Here is a 22466-nt window from a genome sequence, read left to right on the forward strand (position 1 = left end):
TAGTCTTGTCAATGTCTCCATTAGGAAGCTTCTTAAAAATGAATTTTCCATGAAGCAAACCTGGCGGCTTCGTGGCTGCATCCATGTAAACACACGTACGATTCGTTTTGTGTGGTAATTCACAGGTTTGAAAACTCGTTCTCGCTCCCTACTGTGCAATTTGGTTAGGAATAACTCGAGCTAAACTATCAAGGTGAAAGTCATCAGTTTGCTTACCTATTTTGACCCAGCTCCCAACCCAACTTTAAAAATAGATTAATGGTGATATTTTTTTATATCGCCCGATAAGAGTATCACATTATCGAACGCCGTTAACGGCCGATAACGGCCCACCACTAATATATATATATATATATATATATATATATATATATATATATATATATATATATATATATATATATATTATATGGCAGTGGGGAACCGTCAGGGCCCTCTACGCCCTCTAAGAGGGCTTAGAAATTCTCTTAAATTATAAATATATATAATATAATTTATCCAATTTTATTTTTTCTACTTACAGTTTGACAGTCGACATCTAAACAATTACAAAAATATAAGCAAATAAATTATTCAACCGTGTCTATTCAATCTGTGTTGGAAGGTGAGGGGTTAAGTGGAAGCCTGTGAGCCTGTCTCCCCCTTGGCCTAGGTGCACGCACCACTTCCTCGTTTGGTGTAAGGATGTTACCATATTTCCGGTTGGTATGCGGAAGTGCCGATGTTATGGCCGAGTCTATGGCTGTGTTCGAAATAGTCTACTACATACTACTGGCATACTGATCGAGCCCCAAATCAGTATGTCGTATGCAGTATGTGACCAAAATGAAAATTTCCAGTACGCGAAACATACCCGGATGACTTACTACTTCCGCAAAATATTCCAGTACGCGAACAGAGCTATCTTCGTGGTGTACTGCATCCCATCATGCAACGCTACGTTCACGTGACCCCGTAGTGTGCTTTGCTTTTGTCGCATACTGGAAACTGTACTGCATACTACTACGAGGACCAGTATGCAGTATCCAGTATATACCGAGTCCAGTATGCAGTATCCAGTATGTAGTAATCTATTTCGAACACAGCCAACGAAATTCGCAAGGTGCCTCTTGGAGTTACCGAAGATTACCGTCAACGATGTGCGTCGTATTGTCAGAGCATCAAGTACAACGCCACAGAGTAAACTTGAAAAGGGTTTCAAGTTCTACGTTTCATCCTACCTCTGCAATTTTGAAGGTAAGTCGCTGACGCTAGTTAGCTAGCTAGCCTGAGGTGGCAGTCTAATGAAGTGATGTTGTTTTTAGTAACGAACCAACCTGTCCTAGTACTAGAAATGCCTTTTTAAAACATGTTTGTATTTCTGATGGAAGTATCAGGCAAAAGTAAAGCTAACGAGATAACAGTGAGGGCTCACTGCTACAGATCTATGAAGAAAACAGATATGCCACACCAGCTGAGAGTAGGACTGGTTAAAATGACACGAGTTCTGTTCTGTGTCACGTTCAAAGTTCTGTTGAACAAGTTCAAAAGTTAGTTCAACACAAGTTCAATCTTTTATCCTTGCTCTTACTTCACGTAAGCTGTGATAACCATAGGCATTGGTTTTCAAAGCTTACAATGGTAGCCAAATGCAGAGTAGCTGTGTGGGAATCATTAGCAGTCTATTTTGCCTATAGTAAACAAATGGGAGTTTATTTTACAGTTCGAGCTATTGTTATCTACCTCTATGACTCAAAAGCAGAATATAGTCCACCTCAGCTATTTTTCAAACTGCATTTTCTAAAATCTGTCAATCTGTCTTTCAAATCTTTCATTTTAACTTCTTTATTAACATGTGGCTTCAACACTTACACCTATTAACATATTCTGATAACACTCTTCAAGAAGCAGTTGAAGTAAAACCTGCACTGTTCTGTTGTTGGTGGTGGAAACAACAAAATAATATAAATATTAGGGATGCACCGAAATGAAAATTCTTAGCCGAAACCGAAAACCGAAAATGAGAAAACCAAGGCCGAAAACCGAAACACCGAAATACATTATGCCAATTATTAGTAACATTGGATTTATGGCTAACCTCACAAAAATCAAAGCATTGCAATTCAAAGAATAAATCAACTACAAAATTTGATTTGAAAATATGTATTTAGCACTGACATTACAGTAATGCATATTATAAAATAAAATTAGTGGTGGGCCGTTAACGGCGATAACGCTGACAATGGCCGACCACTAATTAAATTTAACTCGCTTCCAGACCGTTTTTATCTGAGAGGATAAATATATGTATTTTATACAAGTTAAATTTAATTATAACTGATTGACCTGAAAGATAAATATAAATTCTCTCATAAAAACGTGACGTGAGTTGCAACAACATTAAACAGCTCAGGTAAACACGCTTCTGAGAAATGTCATCTGCTCGGCAAAACATAACGGGGCTCAATGTTCTCTATTAGCCTACGAAATCCCACATCCTCTACGACAGAGAACGGCTGATCGTCTAAGGCAACGAGTTCCATAATTTTTGGTGTAATGTCCTTTGCCTTGGCGCCATCACTGGAAAACTTTTTTGCTAGCTTTATCCAAATAAACACGTGCAGGCGATTTTTGCTTGCGTCATCACAACACATTGTTTCGGCCGTGTTGTTTCGGTGATGAAAGTATTTTGGCCGAAAACCGAAAATGCAAATTTAAGCCATTTCGGCCTAAAATTTTCGGTGGCCGAATTTTTGGTGCATCCCTAATAAATATAAGTAGGCCTGTTTCACTCCTATGTGTAAGCATTTCATCTGGAGTGAAAATGAAGTTTAAATCTAAAATATATTTAGTTTATAGTTGCTCTGTGAACTAGTAGATTGAACCATGCACAACACTGTAGAATAGAAAGACAGTATAGCCAAACGTTACATGAGACAATAGACAAGTGACATTCACCACTAACAACATGATGGGACAGATATTGCGCCTATTGACATTGCTGAAGTCTTCTTTTCAAGATATTAAATTTTGCCTCTTGTGTATTTCAGATGACATTACGTGATTCAATGCCAGTTGTGCTCATTAGCTGCAACTGCTCTTGTGCTGCTGGTTGCGGAATCTGCAACCACTTGGTTGCATTGCTTTTCCAGACAGCTCATTATTCTGAATCTGGCATGTCTGTCGTCCCTCCTGTCCTTTCATGCACACAGACAGAACAGAAGTGGAATAAACCACGAACAATGGTTTGTCTTATTTCATTATTTAATATTAGTTAATGTATCACAGTCACTTTACTAACACAATCTTTTAAATTAATAGGGGGTGAAGCCTGGACCCGTGGATGCCATGGTTGTCCTAAAGCCAAAACCCAAAAACCAGGTGCTACTACAGCCAGTGGAGTTAGGTTTGCAGTACCAAATTGAATAGGCAGATTACAGTGTGTGGTAAAAAAAAATGCTTTTGATCATCTGATAAGACCCTGTTCTCTTCAAAATTTAATTTAGCCTCGTTGTACTTCAGATGACATGTGAAGAAAACCGCTCCAAACAGAACTTGCTGCTGAGAATTAAGTCTTCGATTTGTTTTCGGAGCCTTGATATCTCCTCGCGTAGCTCTTCATTTTCACTGAGGGAGAGATCAAGCACAGCAGGCTCATTACTGACGCAGTAGTCATGTTCATGACACGGTAAGGGGTCATCATCATCATGGTCAGTCTGCATCTCTGTTAGATCAGTGTTGGGTGGACGCTCTGTTCTTTCCCATACTCCAGGTCGTGGAGTTGGAATAGTATAGTTATTCCATTGAAATAGCACAGGAAAAGCTCCAGGTCGCAGTCGTCGTCGTCCAGCAGGAGTGGGAGGTTCGAGTAGATCAGCAGTGATAAAATGTCGCGAACACACTCAGGGAAGTACTCGTGACGATAAAATGATCTCTCCTGATCTTAACCACCCATTGTTTCTGCAGTTCTGAGTCCTTTGGAAAGGTGTGGAAGCTCAGGTAGGAATTACACCTGTCGATGCTGTGCAGAATGGCACACAGCAGTGGTGGTTGCACCAGCTGTCTGTACATTGTTGAAACGTTTCTTTTTTTTTGTTTACCTGTCATGTTTAGGACACGTAAACGGACAGGAGATGAAGGAAACTTCCAAGTAAATAACACGGTAAATATGTTCGTTACAAGACTGGTGAGGTGAATAGCTAGCACAGTGTACGCTTTCAATGGCTACCGGATGTCAACAACCATCCTAACCTTTTAGCGGAAATTACGTCACTTAACAGCGTGCACATAGGCCATTCAGCAATACCAGTTTCAAATGACAGTAAAATTGACCAATCATATCTTCCCTCTTAGTGGGCGGGCTTAACTGTATGATAATTTCCGCCCGCTGTGGCGACGCTAGCTGTCGTTAGCGTACCACCGCTAGCTAGTTTCGATTCATTCCTTTGATGTCCTCACTGTGCTGTGCTGCAATTTTGCATTTTTCACAGATGCTGGCAAACCTGATGACCTTGTGGACGATGTAGCCAGCAAGATGGAAGAGAATGCATTTCTCGCTCTTTGTGAGATCAGGTGCAGCTCTGTTGACCGCCATTAGCTGTTCCACTCTGACTGATGGTATGACATTTTGCTCCACCGTGTCCAAGAAGTCTGCCAAAAAGCTACTGTTGTCTTCCAGGTAGCTCCCAGACCTGATGGCTGTGAGGAACTGTCCCACAGATATGATTCTCAGTGCATGATGGAATTCCACTGGAGTTGGGACACCTGGCACAGTAGCCAAAAACCTAGGCGTCATACTCGACTCCGACCTATCATTTGATAAATACATAGATAATACTACTAGGATAGCATTTCTACATCTCCGCAACATTGCCAAATTAAGAAATGCATTATCACAGGATGATGCCGAAAAATTGGTGCACGCCTTTGTTAGCTCTAGATTAGACTACTGCAATTCACTACTGTCAGGATGTTCAAATAGGAATCTAAATAAACTTCAAATAGTTCAAAATGCCGCAGCCAGAGTTCTGACCAGAACTAGAAAATTTCAGCATATTAGACCAGTCCTATCAGCCCTGCATTGGCTCCCAGTTAAATTTCGTATTGATTTTAAAATTCTATTATTAACATATAAAGCACTACACGGGCTTGCTCCTGAATACCTCCAGGAACTTATTTCCTACTATGAACCCCCACGTCAACTAAGATCACAGGGTGCTGGTCTTTTATTAGTTCCACAAATTAATAAGGTAACAGCAGGGGGAAGAGCCTTTTCTTATAAGGCCCCCCAGCTTTGGAACAACCTTCCAAAATGCGTACGGGGGACTGACACAGTCACAATCTTTTAAGTCTAGGTTGAAAACCCACCTATTTGGTTTAGTGTTTGATAATTAACATCCCCCCCCCCTTAGATAAAGGTACAGATCCAGGGGTTCATAGACGAAGGGTTTTATGGTTGACTGGGGTGCTGGTGCTGTCGTCCCGTCACTGCTCGTGGTCACTCAAGTTCGTTGACCGTGCAGTGGATGGATGCCATTGTCTTAGAATGCCCCCAAGCCTATGTTACCTTCTGGTTCTGCCTTTTTAGCTAGGCTGTAATAGTTTAACTTAATGCCGGAGTTGCTGCCACACTCCAGAAATGTGTTTAATTTCATCTGTCCTGTATATGTCCTCATACAGAGCTAATTTTCCCTGTTTTATTTTCTCCACATGGCTGCCCGCCTGAAAGGAAGTTCAATTTGAGCGCATAAACACAGAGACAGAACTGCGATTTGAGGATTATTGTGACCTTATAGCGAGCAAATTTAGGCTAATGTGAGAGCACATTGCTGTTTAATGCTTTGATTGTTTTATAATTGTTATATATTACGTTCATTTATATATTTTGAGGGACAAGAAGGGGTGAGAAATTCAGATCAGATTAAATTTCATTATTCACTAAATTTCATGTTCACTAACATTAACATATCTTTAAATCATGGTGATTTCTGTAATCCCATGGTATTGGGGACCTAAGTAATCTAAATGACTAATGTACATTTTCTGACTTTCAGATACGACAGAAGGAAATTGTTTGACTTCATTGTGCAGAAATCTGCTTTAAAAGGGTACATTAAAACACATTACATTTACATCCAGACAGTATATGACATATTAAAATACATTGATAAATTATATATAGCTTGTCTTTTTAATACACACTTATTTACAGCAATGACTTCATCAATAAATCTCTAATAATCTCAAATATGAATATCATGTCAAGCAGTTTTTCTGTGTCCTTTCCTCCATGTTGTTAGTGTAGTGTCCACCGTGGTTTGCTGTGCTGCATGCGCCAATGGATCCGAGAAAGGAGCAAAAATGTATGGTTTCTCCACTGATACTGAGAGGAGAAAAAAATGGTTGGCTCAACTCAGCAGGAGCAATCTTACCCTCACTAAAGATTACAATAGCAAAAAAAAAAAAATATGTGAGGTAATCATCAAACACTGCATTTGCACTTTTCACAATAAACACACTATTGGAAAGCTTATTGCATGATTTATTAAAATACAGAACAGTGAACAAAAAAAATCAAAGACTCCAGACAGACTCGGGTGCAGGTTGAGGGTGCTATCTGGTTGCAGGCTCCATTGAATCCCCTATGGTTCTTTGGCTTAAAGAGAGAGAGGAGAAAAAGACAGGAGAAAATGATTATTATGAGTATTGATGTGATATGAATTTGAACTTGTTGCACACCCTTGGTTGTTTTTTATATATGTAATGAGTGTATACGTATCCAGTAAGTGTTCTCTAATACTGTGTATTCACCCACTATGGGATATGTATATGGGTAGACAAAACTGAGTTGTCATGTGTGAGGAGTAAACTCACATCACTCTGCAGGCACATTTTGAGGCAGAGCAGTTCATCAGAACCAAACGGGGCAAGACTAGGCTGAGAGCAGATGCTGTTCCCACCATTTTTTTGCATCGCCCCGCACTCAGAAAGAGGAAGCCCCCTGCACTACGATGCACCACTGGACCTGTAAAGACAGGGCCCACAGATGCTGATCACAGCTATAGTGTTAGAGGTGACACAGGTATAATAAGTATGAACTCCTAATAATTATATTATTTCTTTAAGTGATAGAATATTTAATACGTAATCAGACTAAATAGTATATATCTTTTATATCCAGCAGTTTCAAAAACTGAGGAAATAAGGGATGAGGATACAGAGAGAAGGGAAAGTGAGATTGAACAAAGAGAGAACATGGCTAGTGAGGAGAGACAGGGAGAGCTAATACAACCCAGTGAGCCAGCAGCCAGTCAGCATAACCATCAGCCAGAAGCCAGCCAACCAGAGTTATTGAAAAAATTAAAGAGACAAGAAAGAATCATCAGGAAAACAAAGGCAGCACTACAAAAAATAAGGAAGGAAAATGCCACTCTCAAGAAGACACTGAAAGTTAGGGACACAAGATTTAAGAAAACGTTTTCAAAAGATCAAATGAAAGCATTAGGCAGACTAACCACAAAAGGGATGAAATGGAGCAATGAGACAATTAAGAAGGCGTTGAAAATTGGCTTTACTGCTGGTGGGACAGGTTACAAGACCCTGCAGGAACTGCAAATTTCCCTGCAAGGAATAAGAACCCTACAGAGAAGGATGCAATGCGTTAGATTTGAGCCTGGAGTGCTGACAGAGGTGTTTGATTTCCTTAAACTGAAGGTAGATGGGTTGACAGAGATTGAACGGGAATGTGTGTTGACCTTGGATGAAATGGCAATCACACCAAGTGTGGAGTTGCATATGCTTACCGGCAAACTCTATGGTGATGTGACTTTGCCAGGTCACACAGGAGTAGCAACACATGCTTGTGTCTTTATGCTGGCTGGAAGCACAACACGGTGGAAGCAAGTAGTGGCATATACTTTCACTGGCAATACTACCAACGGAGCACAGTACAGGCCAATAATTATTGAATTAATACAAAGGGCAGCATCCATAGGGCTACATGTGCTCAACGTCACCACTGACATGGGTAGCCCTAAGCAGGCTATGTGGAGATCCTTTGGGGTCAACCTCAATAAAACATCTGTGCCACATCCATAAACACCAGACAGACAACTTTATTTCATGCCTGATGTCCCACATATGGTAAAGAGCTTAAAAAGTGCCCTTGTCCGTGGACATGTGTTCAACATTCCTGAGGACATTGTAAACAAAGAGAACCTCCTCTCTAATGAGGTTTCAGTGGTCCTATTAAAGACCTAGTGGCCTTTCAGGAAGGGATGGCATTAAAAATAGCTCCCCATCCGTCAGCTGCAGCCATCGAGCCAAGTCACTTTGACAAGATGAAGGTTGGTCCTGCTCTAAATGTATTCAGTAAGGCAACAAGTGCTGGGCTGAAATACATGGTGCAGCAAGAAAAACGCCCTCTGTCCTACACAACTACAGCGTGGCTACTGGAGCAAGTTGATGATTGGTTCGATCTAATGTCATCTCGTCATCCATTTACGTCCCTGAGCAGACTGAAGATGGAGGAGTAGCAAAAGGCCATCACCTTCCTTCAGGACATTGTCCATCTGTTCCGTGGGATGAAGATTGGTCAGAAGGGACACTGGAAGCCTGTTCAGACTGGGGTGATAATGGCAACAAAGGGCAGTCATGGCCTGGTGGTTAGGGAACTGGTCTTGTGACCGGAGGGTCGTGGGTTCGATTCCCAGACCTGAGGCCATGACTGAGGTGCCCTTGAGCAAGGCACCTAACCTCAACTGCTCCCCGGGCACCGGGCTAGGGCTGCCCACCGCTCTGGGCACGTGTGATCCACAGCCCCCTAGTAATCACTAGTGTGTGTGTGTGTGTGTGTGTGTGTGTGTGTGTGTGTGTGTGTTCTGACTGCACAGATGGGTTAAAAGCGGAGGACAAATTTCAATTGGGGTGTAAAAATCACAATTGGCAAAATATGGCACATTTCATTTCAACAACATCAATTTTAGCCATACAAGAGGAGTTGCTGACTAGAGGACACAGGTTTGTGTTAACATTAAGATTCACACAAGACTGCCTTGAAAATACCTTCAGCTGTGTGAGGTCTAAAAATCCTGTCCCAACTCCAGTGGAATTCCATCATGCACTGAGGATCATATCTGTGGGACAGTTCCTCACAGCCATCAGGTCTGGCAGCTACCTGGAAGACAACAGTAGCTTTTTGGCAGACTTCTTGGACACGGTGGAGCAAAATGTCATACAATCAGTCAGAGTGGAACAGCTAATGGCGGTCAACAGAGCTGCACCTGACCTCACAAAGAGCGAGAAATGCATTCTCTTCCATCTTGCTGGCTACATCGTCCACAAGGTCATCAGGTTTGCCAGCATCTGTGAAAAATGCAAAATTGCAGCACAGCACAGTGATGACAGTCCTGCTGGAGAAAACAGCATCTTATTGAACTTAAAAAGAGTTCAAGGCAGGTGCTCTTTGTCATCCTTCCCAAGACGCATATGATTTCATTCAGCAAATTGAGGAACTATTTAGGACCAAGACTGGTTCCTCCCTCATGGAACTCCCCAATGCAGTGAGTGTCTTGGAGAAACAAGCTCAGGCACTTTGCAGTAAGCTTCCAGCTTGCTGTGGAGTACAAGACAAAATCATGAAAAGATTCATACGGCTAAGGTTGAGAATTGAGGCAGCAACAATACCAAATGACAGAAAGAAGAAACAGTTAAAAGATGGTCATTTTGGAAGCAAGAGCCAATCCAGAAAGTTGAAAAACAACTCCAGTAGCCAAGCTTCAAAATCCGGTAACCCCTAAACAGCTCCAAATGTGCCATCAAGCCCATTAGTCACTCCAACAGCAACATTTGGACTAATCATTGCTCCTACAAGTGCTCCAGCCCCCCAGCCAACATCACTACTCCTACACTCCTACAGCCAACATACGGCAGTGTAATAAACATGGATTTCTTATTGCTATTTGAAACTTACCTTGTTGTGTTTTCAATCTCATTGTGCTGCCCTCACTCTGAGTTATCTAATTTCACCAGCTAGACAGCGAGTTAACGACGCTTCAAATAATCAAGCTTTGTTTCTTTGTGTTGATTTATTTGTAGAATGGCCTCTAACCATTGCCCTCTTTAGGCCGTCGTAAAACTAAGAAATAAAATGTACAAGCATAGCATTAGCTAACATCGCAAACTGTCGTGTTACATGTTAACTATACACCACACAATAACAAATCCAGATCAACTCAAATGCACATATTTTTTTACACAAACAAAAATAAAATCACAATTTTGTCATATTATGATACTTACGGACAAATCTCGTCCAAGGCTACAATGTGTGGAGTTCAACATTAATTCGACACACGAACGGCTCGACATTGCGTACGGTCATCTTGAATGATTTCTTTTTTACAAAGTTAATGAAACAGTAATGCCACTCATCCACAAGAGGGAGCTCTGAAATAGCGTACAAAAAACTGCTGCTCAACACAACTTACAAGAGGCAAAACACTCATCATGGTCAGCACCCAATTATCCCACAGCAGGCCACTAATATACACTAACAAGATAAATTAAATACAACATAAATAATACAATAATAGAATACAAGTCTAGTACGGTTACATATGATTACATATATCATACTGTACTATAACATTTTAGTATGTTGTATTACTCTTTAGTCTTGTAAGATTCATTGATCAAAACTGCCACCCTAGTTTCAACTTACCTTGTGTTTTCAATCTCTCTTGATGACCTTCCCTCTCCCTTTGCCATCAGTCTGCTGAGCATAATACAGATAATAGTCAACAGAGTAACAATACCTACAAACACTTGATCTATAAATTACACTGTTGTGTACTATTTAGAAGTCTTAAATATGCATTCTAATCAATATCAGCAGTGATGCATCACAAGAATGGCTCTCCTCCTTATTGTGCGTTAGCTTAACGTTAGCTGGTACTCCAAAATGGATATCCTCATTTCACCTCCTCGACCCAACACACTCTACAATCACACTCAAATGTTGTATTTAACCAATACTTAGCTACCCCGCAAAAACATCGCGTTTAGGTGAAACGGCATTAAGAGAGGAATTTACAATTAATAGGCTGTCGGTCGTTAATGTGAAATCTCGCTAACCGTATTCGCGTTGCCTTAGCATAGATTTAGTTCCCTAAATCTGCTTATTAAGAGGTGGATAATTCACTAAAATGTTTTAATGCACATTTAAATGCACTTGTTAATTTGATTCTGATGTCCTTATAATACACAATCTGATTTTTTTACGCGTACTAACTTGTAAAAGTGTATCACAGATGGTCCACTGCTCCAGTTTGACTGCGCTGCTCGTATTTGCTGCTAACTTCCGGGAATTATTGACAGGCTCCACGATCCGCCATTGCAGTAAAAAAACTGCTCCGTTGGAGTGAACGGAGTTGACGCGACTCTCTCTCTCTATAGGGCTCTGGTTTCGATTAATTCCTTTGACGTCCTCGTGCGCGTTGTTTACATATTCCGCTTCCGAGGAACACGGAGCTGTGAACCTTATTTTGTTGGAACCTTATTTTTCTTAAGAAGTTATCTAGTACATATATTACTGTTTATTGCGTGTCTAAAGCTGTACTGTCGTCTCAGTTTTTTTTTTCTTTATTGTAGTTAATTAGGAGAGGAAACACTTCTTTTTCGGGGGGATGGGAGCGCGCCCAGGTTTAATGGTCACGGTTCGCTACTGATATACGGTCTCTGGTATGAACCCTTTGGGTACAAGCCAGGCTGCATCAGGTTATTGTAGCAGCCTGGCTGATTTGGTGTTTTAGTTAAAAAAATAGGAAATTGTCATATCACGTGCTACTCAACTTTAGAATGTTTGGTTGGGAAGGTGGAATGTTTGGATTCAGTTTCGATGCTGAAAAGCTGAGAAATTGTCGCATGACATTTGGCTCTGAGAATTATCAACCCTACAATCTGAGAATACTATCAACTACAATCTTTACAAATCTTACAAATCTTCCCAGATCTTTCTATTTTTTCTAGATCTTTCTATCTTTCTATTTTTTCTAATTTTTCATCCAGGAGATTTTTTTTACCCTAGGAGAAGTGACCAGCCAAGGCCGGGGCAGGAACCGAAGATCTTCTCCAGGTGAGAAAAATATATTTTCATATACTGTACATAATTTTATACTTCTATGTAAGACAGTATATTTAGTTCTTATGAGTATGGATTTCCACAGGCTTATTCACAATTATTAAAAATTAAATATACACATTTATGTAGTAGGTTTCTAAGGTTCAGAAAAATAACATGTATATTTATTCTGCTGATGACTGTCAAGCTCTTTATTTCATGTGTACAGGATAATATAATTAATGGAGCATGGGTTATTTCTTTGATTTCTTTGACTCAGTACAATTTTTATGAATTCCACCATGTTAACATTGTCCATGTGGCCATGGAAAAAGCAAATAAAAATAAACATTTTTAAAAAGAAACAGATTTCTAACATCACAAATTCTTAAGCTTTCTCCCCACATTCTGATGACATCACATGGCACCATAGCCCTTCTTATAATCACTTGTTCATTGGGAAACACTTACAAGGCATTTGAGCCTCACTGTGAGGCGTGCTGGGTTTCACTTTACCTGCTGTGGGATTTTCAGGTGTGCCCTACAACCCCCAAGAGACAGTAATCCACAGAGAATATGGCAATATCTGTCTACTTCTGTTATTCGTATATTACATAATCTTTTTCTTAATGTTCAGTCAACATGACAGCAGATGCCCTTCGGAGACCAGTTGGAGACCAGTTGATCCTGGAAGAGGATGAGAATTATCTCCCATCTGAACAAGGTACATTAGCTGTCGCATACTACCTGTTACAGTTTAGGACCCCGGATAAAACTTTAATATATGTTACTGAAATGGTATACTTTAATATCCACCATTGATAAAGTCTACAAGCTACAACAGTCCCATCATTTAATAACTAAATTATAATGTTGACATAATAACTTAATAATATATAATAATAATAATAATAATAATAATAATAATAATAATATATATAATAATAATATTAACAACACATGTCCAGTTGGGACTCTTGTATGTTCGTCCAAGCTATAGCTACACTTTATAACATAGAATCATTCTCCATGCATTATGGACTTAAATATTTGAATTTGTGGGATTTTTCTTGATTTGAAAATATCATACTGATTGTGGGTATATTCATCTTATCCGTATTTCTCCTCAGAGGTCCATGAGTATGCCAGAGAAATTGGCATTGACCCTGATGGGGAGCCAGAGCTGCTGTGGCTGGCCAGAGAGGGGATTGTAGCCCCACTACCTCCTGAATGGAAACCCTGGTAGGACAAGCTCATTCTCATACAGTCACCCAGTTTTCTTATCCTTACACACAGAGCAGTGAGCGTTGGTGTGAGCGTTGGTTCCTTTTAGAAAAAATCCAAGCATACTCTAATGTGCCCTTAATTGAGGAATGGCTTCCATTCCAAGAACTCTACGTCTCATTCATGCTGGCTCGTTCATTCAGGTTCTTGATTACCTGACGTACCAAGGCCCTTTGTCCCCTGTAACTCAGTTATAATTTTAAGTACCATTTATAGAAGTAGGATGCATCAGGACTTTATTGTGAGTGTCATAATGTCACACAGACTCTCTGGAAGCTTGCAAGAAGTGGGCATTAAATCACTTATGACCTAGGTGATTAAATGAGCAAATTAGACAGCCCAACTTTTTTTTAAATACCATGGAACTGCAAGTCTGGAGAAGACTGAATATTTTGACTGGGAAATAAGACTGGGCAAGAGAAAATTTAACAGGCAGAAGAGGATTTTTGAAGTTGGAGAGTATGATGTGACATGAAAGATCAGACACAATTTAACATATGAAATCATTTTTGGATTCTGTATTCAAATGGTTTGGGGGAAAGTATGTTATAACCTTATTGTCAGGTGTAACTGGTGTCTTTATATGAGTCAGTACCTTCATAGATAAAACACACAAAGACAAGATCCAGGGGATATTTAATGTTAGTTGTCCCCAAAACTAACAATTGCAAAGTATAAAATTAATATTTCATCACTCTATGCAGCAGATTTGCTTATAGACTTGGCATTATTAATCTGAGCAATGAGACCCAGAGCACCACTCAGTGTTTCAGATGTTGTTCTGTTGACACCTTTGTGGACAGTCCTGTGCTGGAGAACCTAGGCTTGTCTACATGTCATGTGTTTTTATGTGTGTGTTTATCTATGTGATGAGCTTGTCTCTCTTTCCTACTCTCCAGTCAGGATGTGACTGGAGAAGTATACTATTTCAACTTCTCCACGGGCCAGTCCACCTGGGACCACCCCTGTGATGAGCACTACTGCCAACTAGTGGCCCAGGAGCGGGAGTGTGCTCAGCCATGCCACAGCCATGCCATGGATGAAGAGGAGGAGGATGAAGAGCCGAAGAAGGCGTCTGTCCATGAGGTGGAAACACCTGCTAGAATATAATGCTCTGACTTTTAGCTCACTGTCACCTTTGTAGTCTTTACACTGCAGTTGTTCATACATTATGTTCCCAGCTTTTATACACATTTTTATACAGCGCCACTAACATCACTGTGTGTGCTCACGTGATCTTAGTGTTACTGTAGCACCTTGCTCTACCTGACACACACACACACCCACACACACACACACACACACACACACACACACACACACACACACACACACACAGATCTTGTGAATGTCTGTACATGCATGTTTATGCATGTGTGTTTGCATGTGTTGGTGTGTTTGTCTGTGTATGAGCAGGACAGTGAACTCAGGGTGGCAGAGGAGACTGAGCTGGACGTGGACGAAGAAAAGAAAAAGAGAGAGAAGGAGTGTGTGTGTGTGTGTGAGTGTATGTGTGGTGAGTTGTCTGGTCTGTTGCAGGAGGTGAGGGAGGAGGTGCAGAGGGAGCACAGCAGGAAGCTGGAGCAGCTGTCACAGGAGCACCAGGAGCAGCTCTTCACCCTCAGACACGAGCACCTGGAGGAGGTGCAGAGGGAGCACAGCAGGAAGCTGGAGCAGCTGTCGCAGGAGCACCAGGAGCAGCTCTTCACCCTCAGACACAAGCACCTGGAGGAGGTGTGGCAGGGAGAATTCATTTACTCACAGCTCAGTGATCACCTGAGAGACCGAGCCAATGTGTGTTCATCACATGGTGTGTGTGCAGGAGAGCGTGGAGAGGGAGCGCATGTTGAGGGCTCATCTGGAGGAGAGGGAGAGGATGCAGGCTTCGCACACGTCCCAGCTAGATCAGCTCAGACTACAGCTCGACTCTCAGCTCCAACACACCCACAAAATACACATGCAGAAAGTAAGATCCCACACCCATACGATACTCACGTGCAAAAACGCCTCTTCTGCCATACCCAGTCGGGTGTTTATGTGTATAAAGACGGTGTGAGTTGTTTGTATTTGTTTGTTTTTCTTGTGTGTGTGTTTAGGAGTTAGAAGTGCAGAAGATGATTGAGCAATTGGACATGAAAACCAAAGAGCTCAAAACTCAGGAACTGCTACTCCAAACTCAGGTACTTTACCTGCGTTATTTGAGTGTGTGTGTGTGTGTGTGGGTGTGGGTGTGCTACTCCAAACTCAGATACTTTACCTGCTTTATTTGAGTGTGTGTGTGTGTGTGTGTGTGTGGGTGTGGGTGTGCTACTCCAAACTCAGATACTTTACCTGCTTTATTTGAGTGTGTGTGTGTGTGTGTGTGTGTGGGTGGGTGTGCAACTCCATGCTCAGGTACTTTACCTACTTTATTTGAGTGTGTGTAGGTGTGTGTGCGCTACTCCAAACTCAGGTACTTTACCTACTTTGAGTGTGTATGTGCAACTGGTACACTGAGCTCCAGGTGCCCTTAGGTTAGGTGCCCTTATAGCTGTACTTATAAGTTACTAATCATTCGTCAGTCAGTTCTTTGTGCTGAGAAGTTAACTGACTCAATGACCTGTTTTGAAGAAAAAAAATGAATAGATCATGTCTGGAGTGTGTGTGTGCGTGTGCATGTGCATGCATGCATGTGTGTGAATCTTCAGTCCAGTCACTCAGCTGCCTGATAAAATGATCTGTGTGTGTGTTCGTACTGTTGGTCTGTAGGCTGCAGATTTGAAGAAGAGGAGACAACAGCTGAGTGAGGAAGGAGATGAAGTTGAGAAGGGGATAGAGGTGCGTGTGAGTGTGTGTGACCAGGTGTGTGTGTGTGTGTGTGTGTGTGTGTGTGTATCTGAGAGTCTGTGACCAGGTGTGTGTGTGTGTGTGTGTGTGTGTGTGTGTGTGTGTGTTTCATTGTAAACTGTTATGCTAGGTTGTGTGTCCCCCCCAGGTGTGTGTGTGTGTGTGTGTGTGTGTGTGTGTCATTGTGAACTGTTATGTTAGGTTGTGTGTGTGTGTGTGTGTGTCCCAGGCTCTCCCACGTGTCCTGAGAGAACGGGACAGTCTGCGTGCGGAGCTGGACCGATTAAGAGATGAGAGGAGGAGAGAAAGGGAGGAGCTGGAAAAAGAGAGAGAGGGAAGGAGGAGAGAGAGGGAGGAGAGCAGAAGGATGATGGAGGAGAGAGAAAAACTGCAGGCTAGATGTGATGAACTCCACAGAAGGCTCAGGTAATACACACACACACACACACACATACACACACATTAGCTTTGACCAAGTCAGTACTGGTCTCTGGTGACACAAATGCACGGTACACAGAGTGTGTACATGTACAGATCTGTGTTGGTGTGGAGGGCTCCCTCCGGGTGGAGGAAATGGAACCTCCTCTCTCCCCTGTGCCCACCTCCCACAACCTCCCGCAGCATAGACAAGTATGTGGGTGTGGGTGGGGTGTGGGTGGGGAGGGAGGCTGTCCGATTGTATGTATTTATCATATGTTTATATACTCGTTTGTAATCTCCTCTCTCTCTCTCTCTCTCTCTCTCTCTAGCTTGCGGGAGTATATCTCAGGTGAAGGTGTCCTGCAGAGAGCAAGACAGTTCTTGGAGAAACAGACCAGCTGTCTGAGAGCGAGACAGGCGGCACTAAGGACGGCCCACCCCAGCCCGCAGAGGTCCGCTGCAGGAGGCTCTGCTCAGCCTCTCTGCCAGGTCCGTCAAGTCTAGTCAGTTTTATTTATAAAGCGCTTTTTACAAAACATGGTGTCACAAGCGCATGGGTCCAGATCCCTATTGAACAAGACAGGGGCAAGTGTGGCAGAGACAAACTCCCTATGCGGATTAGGAAGAAACCTTGGGAGGACCAAGACCCCAAAGGGAAGCCATGCTCCATTGGCCCAGCAACTTTAAGTTCATATTTATAGTCCTGTGTCTATCTGAGCAGTCACAGTCTCTCCAATATGGATGCTGGGCCTCAGGTAGGATGCTGGCCGTATTGGCACATGCATCCACGGCATCAGCACATCCACTGGCAACCCAGAGCATCTTCTAGCTCCTTTATGGAATTGTCTTTGTAGAAACATGTAGTCAAGATACAGAATGCAGGTTAATATGTAAAATCAAATTAAACTTCCATATATATAGCACACGTGCCAGTGACTTAGCATGTGGCTCCAGCAGGCTTATCCCTAGCAGCATAACTAAAGAGAGGGGCCTGGAGGTGACCACAGGCATGAGGGTACTGAGACATTACTCTGCCTTCGGCTGTAATCTTGTAGTTTTCGGATCTGAGCGCAATCCTGCGCTTTGAGAGAGCAGCAGGTGAGATGGATTATGGTATGCAGTAAGTTTACTCGGATATTGTGGAGGACTATTTAATGCTTTATAGCAGAACAGAAGAATTTTAAAATCAGTTTGATATTTAACCAGGAGCCAGTGCAATGCTGAGAGAGTAGGACTAATGTGATGCACTTCTCAAGGCCTAGTTAGGACTCTGGCTCTTGGATTCAAGTTGGAATGCAGCAAGTTGGACTTTCTTTAGGGACTGTTTAGAGCAGGGGTAATCAATTAAATCTTTCCGCGGTCCATTTTTGGCAGATAGCTCAGACCTTAGGTCCGGGTCCGCGGTGGCGAACGAAAGTTGTTGAGCGGGGGGGTGGGGGGGGGGTGGCAAACGAAAGTTGTTGAGCGGGTGGGGGGGGGGGGGGGGACGTAACACTCAAATGGGTGGTGAGCGTAACACTCGTCTGAAAATAAATTCTCCGGTTTAAAATATAGTCTCCCGTTTTTTTGGCATTTGGGTCCGTATCCAGTTAATAAGGAATGTGATTGGGTCCGGACAGGACGGCATTCGGGTCCGGATCCGGACCGCGGTCCGCCATTTGGTGATACCTGGTTTAGAGCATCCAATTAAAAGTAGTCCAATCTTGATGAGATTGTGGACCAGTTTCTCTGCGTCTGATACCGAACGTACATGTCTCAGCTTGGCAATATTACATGAAGGTGCAAAGGCAGCATTAGTGACATTGCATATGTGTGTGTCAAATGAAAGATCCTAATCACTAGTGACGCCTAAACTTTTAGCAGGAAATTCAGGTGTTACTGAAAAGCCATCTAGTGTAATAAGAAGATCAGACCCATTGCTTCTAGCACCCTTGGATCCAAGAAGTAACACATCAGTCTTATTAGAATTTAGAAGAAGAGAATTAGATGCCATCCAGTTCTTTATTTCTTGGATGCAGTTCTCAGTTTTGGTAGTAGTGTTGACATCATCCAAATTAGAATATATATATATATATATATATAAGTGTAAGTAATTACACTTCCAAATTAGAAAAATATATATATATATATATATATATATATATATATATATATATATATATATATATATATATATATATATATATATATATACATATAAAACTGAGTATCATCTGCATAGCAATGCAAGCTAATACTATGCCTACAAATGCTTGCTAGCCTATATAATGAGAATAACATGGGACCCAATACAGATCCTTATGAGCATTCATTATTTTCAAGTACAAATAGGTAACGATCGGTCAGGTAGGATTTGAACCAGGAGAGTGATTGACCTTTTATCTGAGAATATTAAGAGATTGTTAACTACTTTAGACAGTTTCAGTGCTGTGGTGGGTCTAAGCACGTTAGGTCTTGCAGTGCCTACAGCCATGTAGCCAGGTCAGATGGGAGAGAGTAGGAAGCATGAGTATAGCTCCTCTTAGATGTTCTGCTCCCCTGTGCTGTAGGAGGTGAGTGAGCTGGAGAAGCTGAGGGAGACGGTCCAGAAGGGCCACGAGCTCCTGAGAAAGAAGGAGGAGAGACTCGGCCAGCTGGACACGTCACTGGCAGAGGAGGTAACACACACACACACACGCGTATGCCTGCACCCACACACTTATGTACAAACCCACATTAATACCTACCTGGGCTTTACAATGTTTTACTGTCTCAGCTGTCATGTGATGAAGGCGAGCGGCTGGTGGGAGATCGGAGAGTCTCTGATGTCATAGACTCAGAGACGAGCGGTGTGTGTGGCCAAGAGGAGACGAGTGAGACACACACTCCATGTGCATGCACAACACACACGGGCAGACATTTTAAGAAGGCACTAATTTTGGTTAGCCATGAATAAGGGAAGGTATCAAAACATCCTTCCAGAACAACATCTCCCAACGATTCAGGAGCAGTTTAGCAGCAATGAACAATTATGGACTGTTAATAATTGTACTTCATTAAGGTTCTTAAAAAAGGTTCTTAAAAAAAGCTGAGGAAGCAAACTGTGAAAACTAAAAATATGCCCACAACTGTAAACAGCTCTAGAGTCCACTCTGGTCTTGTTGGTTCATAGTTATCTGATGTTTTTATTTCTCTAGCAGTAATACACCCAAACTCTGGTCTTCCTCTCTGCTACTCCCACTCTCTGTTTCAGCACATGCAGTGCCAGTGAAAGTGCAGCAGTTAGCAGAGTCCCTGCAGCAGATCTCTGGCCAGCTGAACACAGTGCTGGGTGAACTGGGATCTTTCACTGGGAGGAGCGTCCAGCCCCTCCCTCAGCCACCTCCGTCCTCCTCCTTCCCTCCTGCCCCGTCCTGGGCATGGACACCAAGCCCCGCCTCCTCTTCAGTGGCTCAGAACAGCTTCTTACACTCCACCATTAATGGTCAGTGTTGGGAACGTTACTTTAAAAAAGTAATTCGTTATAGTTACTACTTGTTCAAAAAAGTAACTGAGTTAGTAACTGAATTACTCTATAATAAAAGTAACTCGTTACCAGGGAAAGTAACTATTTGCATTACAGTTAAAAAAAAAGTTATATGCCAAGGAATAAGGATTTTTTGAAAAAGCAGTTTTCACAGTCAGTTGAAATGAGTAGATCAGAAAGGTGTTGAACTTTTGATATTTACTGCACATCCACAGACCAGTGCAGGATAAAATCCTTTATAATCCCAAATCTTTGTAAAAAAAAAAAAGCAAAAGCAAACAGTTACACTATATAAAGTGCATTTACATCTTTCAAATTAAATTAAATTCTCTCAACCTGAGACAACTGGTTTGTTCACAACAGAAGTAAACTTAGAATAAAACCTCTATTCTTAATTAAATAAATCAAATACCCAGTCTGGTAGACATTCAGGAACTTCAAGTATTTTCTTAAATAATGTTTATATCGCCACCTTGAAAATGCTAATTTTTCTTCGGCTTGTTCCTGACTCGCCATTTCTGCCTCTTCTCCGTGTCGTGTGTCACTGGTGTGCTTCGGCGCGCGTGTAAAAACACTGGCTCTGATTGGCTACCATAACGGTGCCTTAGCCAATCGCTTACTGACTTGTTAAGTTAAACAGGTGTTACACCGTAACACAGAGAACTGTGACCTATCGAGATCTGTTACTCCTCACTAGCCTGGGCAGCGATCCGCTCGGATTACTGTTAGTATATCAATATATAGTAATGCACCGCTTTTAATGACCAGTAACGTCAACTGCGTTATATTATCCCGTTACTGACTAAATGACGCCGTTACCTAACGCCGTTACCTAACTGTGGTCACACAGTGGGCTGCAGTGATTTTCACTAATGCTTCATTTCTTCATCACTTGTAAAACCTTTGAATACAAATAGAAAACTTCTGCCTCTCCCTCAAGCACAAACCAGTCACTGCTGGATTTATAGCTTTTTTCACATAGTTGATGACCATTGATTTTCTGTGCTAGGATAATGCCGATCTTTTCCAGTGTAAGGGTGGTGCAGTGTAGAGACCTGCTGTGTCAAATTGGCTTCAGAAATCTAAACCGCACTACCTGTATTAAGACTACTCTGATTTTAGGAGTTTCCATGGATACCAGTGCCCGCTATCCTATGAGGGCTACCAGAGCATATAGTGGATACACTCCAGCAAGGTGACTACACACACTTGCACACCTGTGCAGGCTTGGTCACAATCTCTCACTCTCACTCTCTCTCACAGGATCAGTGCTGCTGTTGATTTTGAAAGGAAAATTGATGAACTCATACAGTGCTTTTTCATTATGTGTGTGTGTGTGTGTGTGTGTGTAGTCTCTCCTCTGAGCTAGATGGCCAGAGGCTGCAGAGACTGATCGACGACAACAAAAGGTGGCTGGAATCACGACGCAAAGACCCAAATGTGTATCCTTTCACAATCTCTCTCTCCCCCTCAGCTTATACACATGTACGTATCACACACAAACCAGTACGGGAACAGAATGCATCATATTTTCACACACACTCTCTTGCACCCTTGTATTCTCCTGAACCTCTGCCCAGGCCTCTCTTCACACGCTACCCAGCTGCCCCGCCCACCAATGGGCTGGTCCAGCTCAGCCTGGACAAGAAGAATCAGATCAAGGTCTACCATTACTGAAGAGGCACAACCCACTGATGTCCATGTATGTCCAGTGCAAACAAATCAATGGATAGACAGAATACAAACATGCCTATGGACATAAGAGAACACATGAAATTGTCAAGAGACTTAAACACAGAATGTATAACACTAATGACAGTCGTGTGCATCTACAGTGTACATATACAGTGTTTAAAGTGTAGTATTCAACACATCTGTCCCCTTTAATCCCTTCATACCTTTGTATGTGTTGATGCCATGCCATTAAACAACTGCTGTACAAGTTCATTTCCACAACAGAAAAGCCTCATAAATCCTGATGACAGGATTATCTTGATCTAGATATTATAGTCCCTAATCTTAGTCTGAAGATGAGGATCACCAACAGAGGTTGTGTAAGCCATATGAAGGTTACAGCTTCCTAGGAGTGTTGTGCTTCACAAAACAACGTGTTTACAGATGTGACACTTGGGGACCAGACAGTGCTTAGCCTGTAAATCCTTTTCATGTAGATACGAAATTTTGCATTTATTTTTGTAAAACGAATAAATCTGTGGTGTTTTACATCAGTGTGGCTTGTGATGTTTGATGGTGTGTGTTTCACTTCTGTGCTTACAGTAAGATCAGGAATAGACCTTCTGTTCAGCAATAGCATTTCTACTGCACACCGATTCT

General features: G+C 42.0%; 1 protein-coding gene across 13 annotated transcripts; it reads left to right on the forward strand.

Annotated features, from left to right (window-relative positions):
* The first annotated feature begins 692 nt into the window (after positions 1 to 692).
* On the forward strand, positions 693 to 22355 carry LOC143477791 (uncharacterized). Of its 13 annotated transcripts, none has more exons than XM_076976538.1 (26): positions 1097 to 1236; positions 3030 to 3224; positions 3301 to 3385; positions 3486 to 3667; positions 3946 to 3978; positions 4093 to 4129; positions 5708 to 5793; positions 6033 to 6086; positions 6279 to 6453; positions 12046 to 12112; positions 12735 to 12821; positions 13228 to 13339; positions 14281 to 14467; positions 14798 to 15115; positions 15204 to 15347; positions 15478 to 15561; positions 16130 to 16198; positions 16437 to 16633; positions 16742 to 16837; positions 16957 to 17116; positions 19177 to 19284; positions 19383 to 19479; positions 19860 to 20090; positions 21255 to 21327; positions 21485 to 21574; positions 21713 to 22355. In XM_076976538.1, the coding sequence occupies exons 4-26, from the start codon at positions 3654 to 3656 to the stop codon at positions 21807 to 21809; spliced, it is 2616 nt and encodes an 871-aa protein (XP_076832653.1). In that variant the 5' UTR covers positions 1097 to 1236; positions 3030 to 3224; positions 3301 to 3385; positions 3486 to 3653; the 3' UTR covers positions 21810 to 22355. The 13 variants fall into 13 exon arrangements, with proteins under 13 accessions (XP_076832656.1, XP_076832653.1, XP_076832654.1 ...); XM_076976539.1 differs by having other exon boundaries at positions 3502 to 3667; XM_076976540.1 differs by having other exon boundaries at positions 3301 to 3380; positions 3502 to 3667.
* Positions 22356 to 22466: the final 111 nt, after the last annotated feature.

The sequence above is a fragment of the Brachyhypopomus gauderio genome, chromosome 16 (assembly GCF_052324685.1).
Source record: "Brachyhypopomus gauderio isolate BG-103 chromosome 16, BGAUD_0.2, whole genome shotgun sequence".
In the NCBI taxonomy this organism is placed as follows: Eukaryota; Metazoa; Chordata; class Actinopteri; order Gymnotiformes; family Hypopomidae; genus Brachyhypopomus; species Brachyhypopomus gauderio.

What these genes read in the sequence shown, in the direction of transcription:
- LOC143477791 (XM_076976538.1), top strand. An exon ending in CAGAAATCTGCTTTAAAAGG is followed by an intron (nt 6,087 to 6,278) that starts GTACATTAAAAC and finishes CCATGTTGTTAG; the next exon opens with TGTAGTGTCCACCGTGGTTT. An exon ending in ACAAAATACACATGCAGAAA is followed by an intron (nt 15,348 to 15,477) that starts GTAAGATCCCAC and finishes GTGTGTGTTTAG; the next exon opens with GAGTTAGAAGTGCAGAAGAT.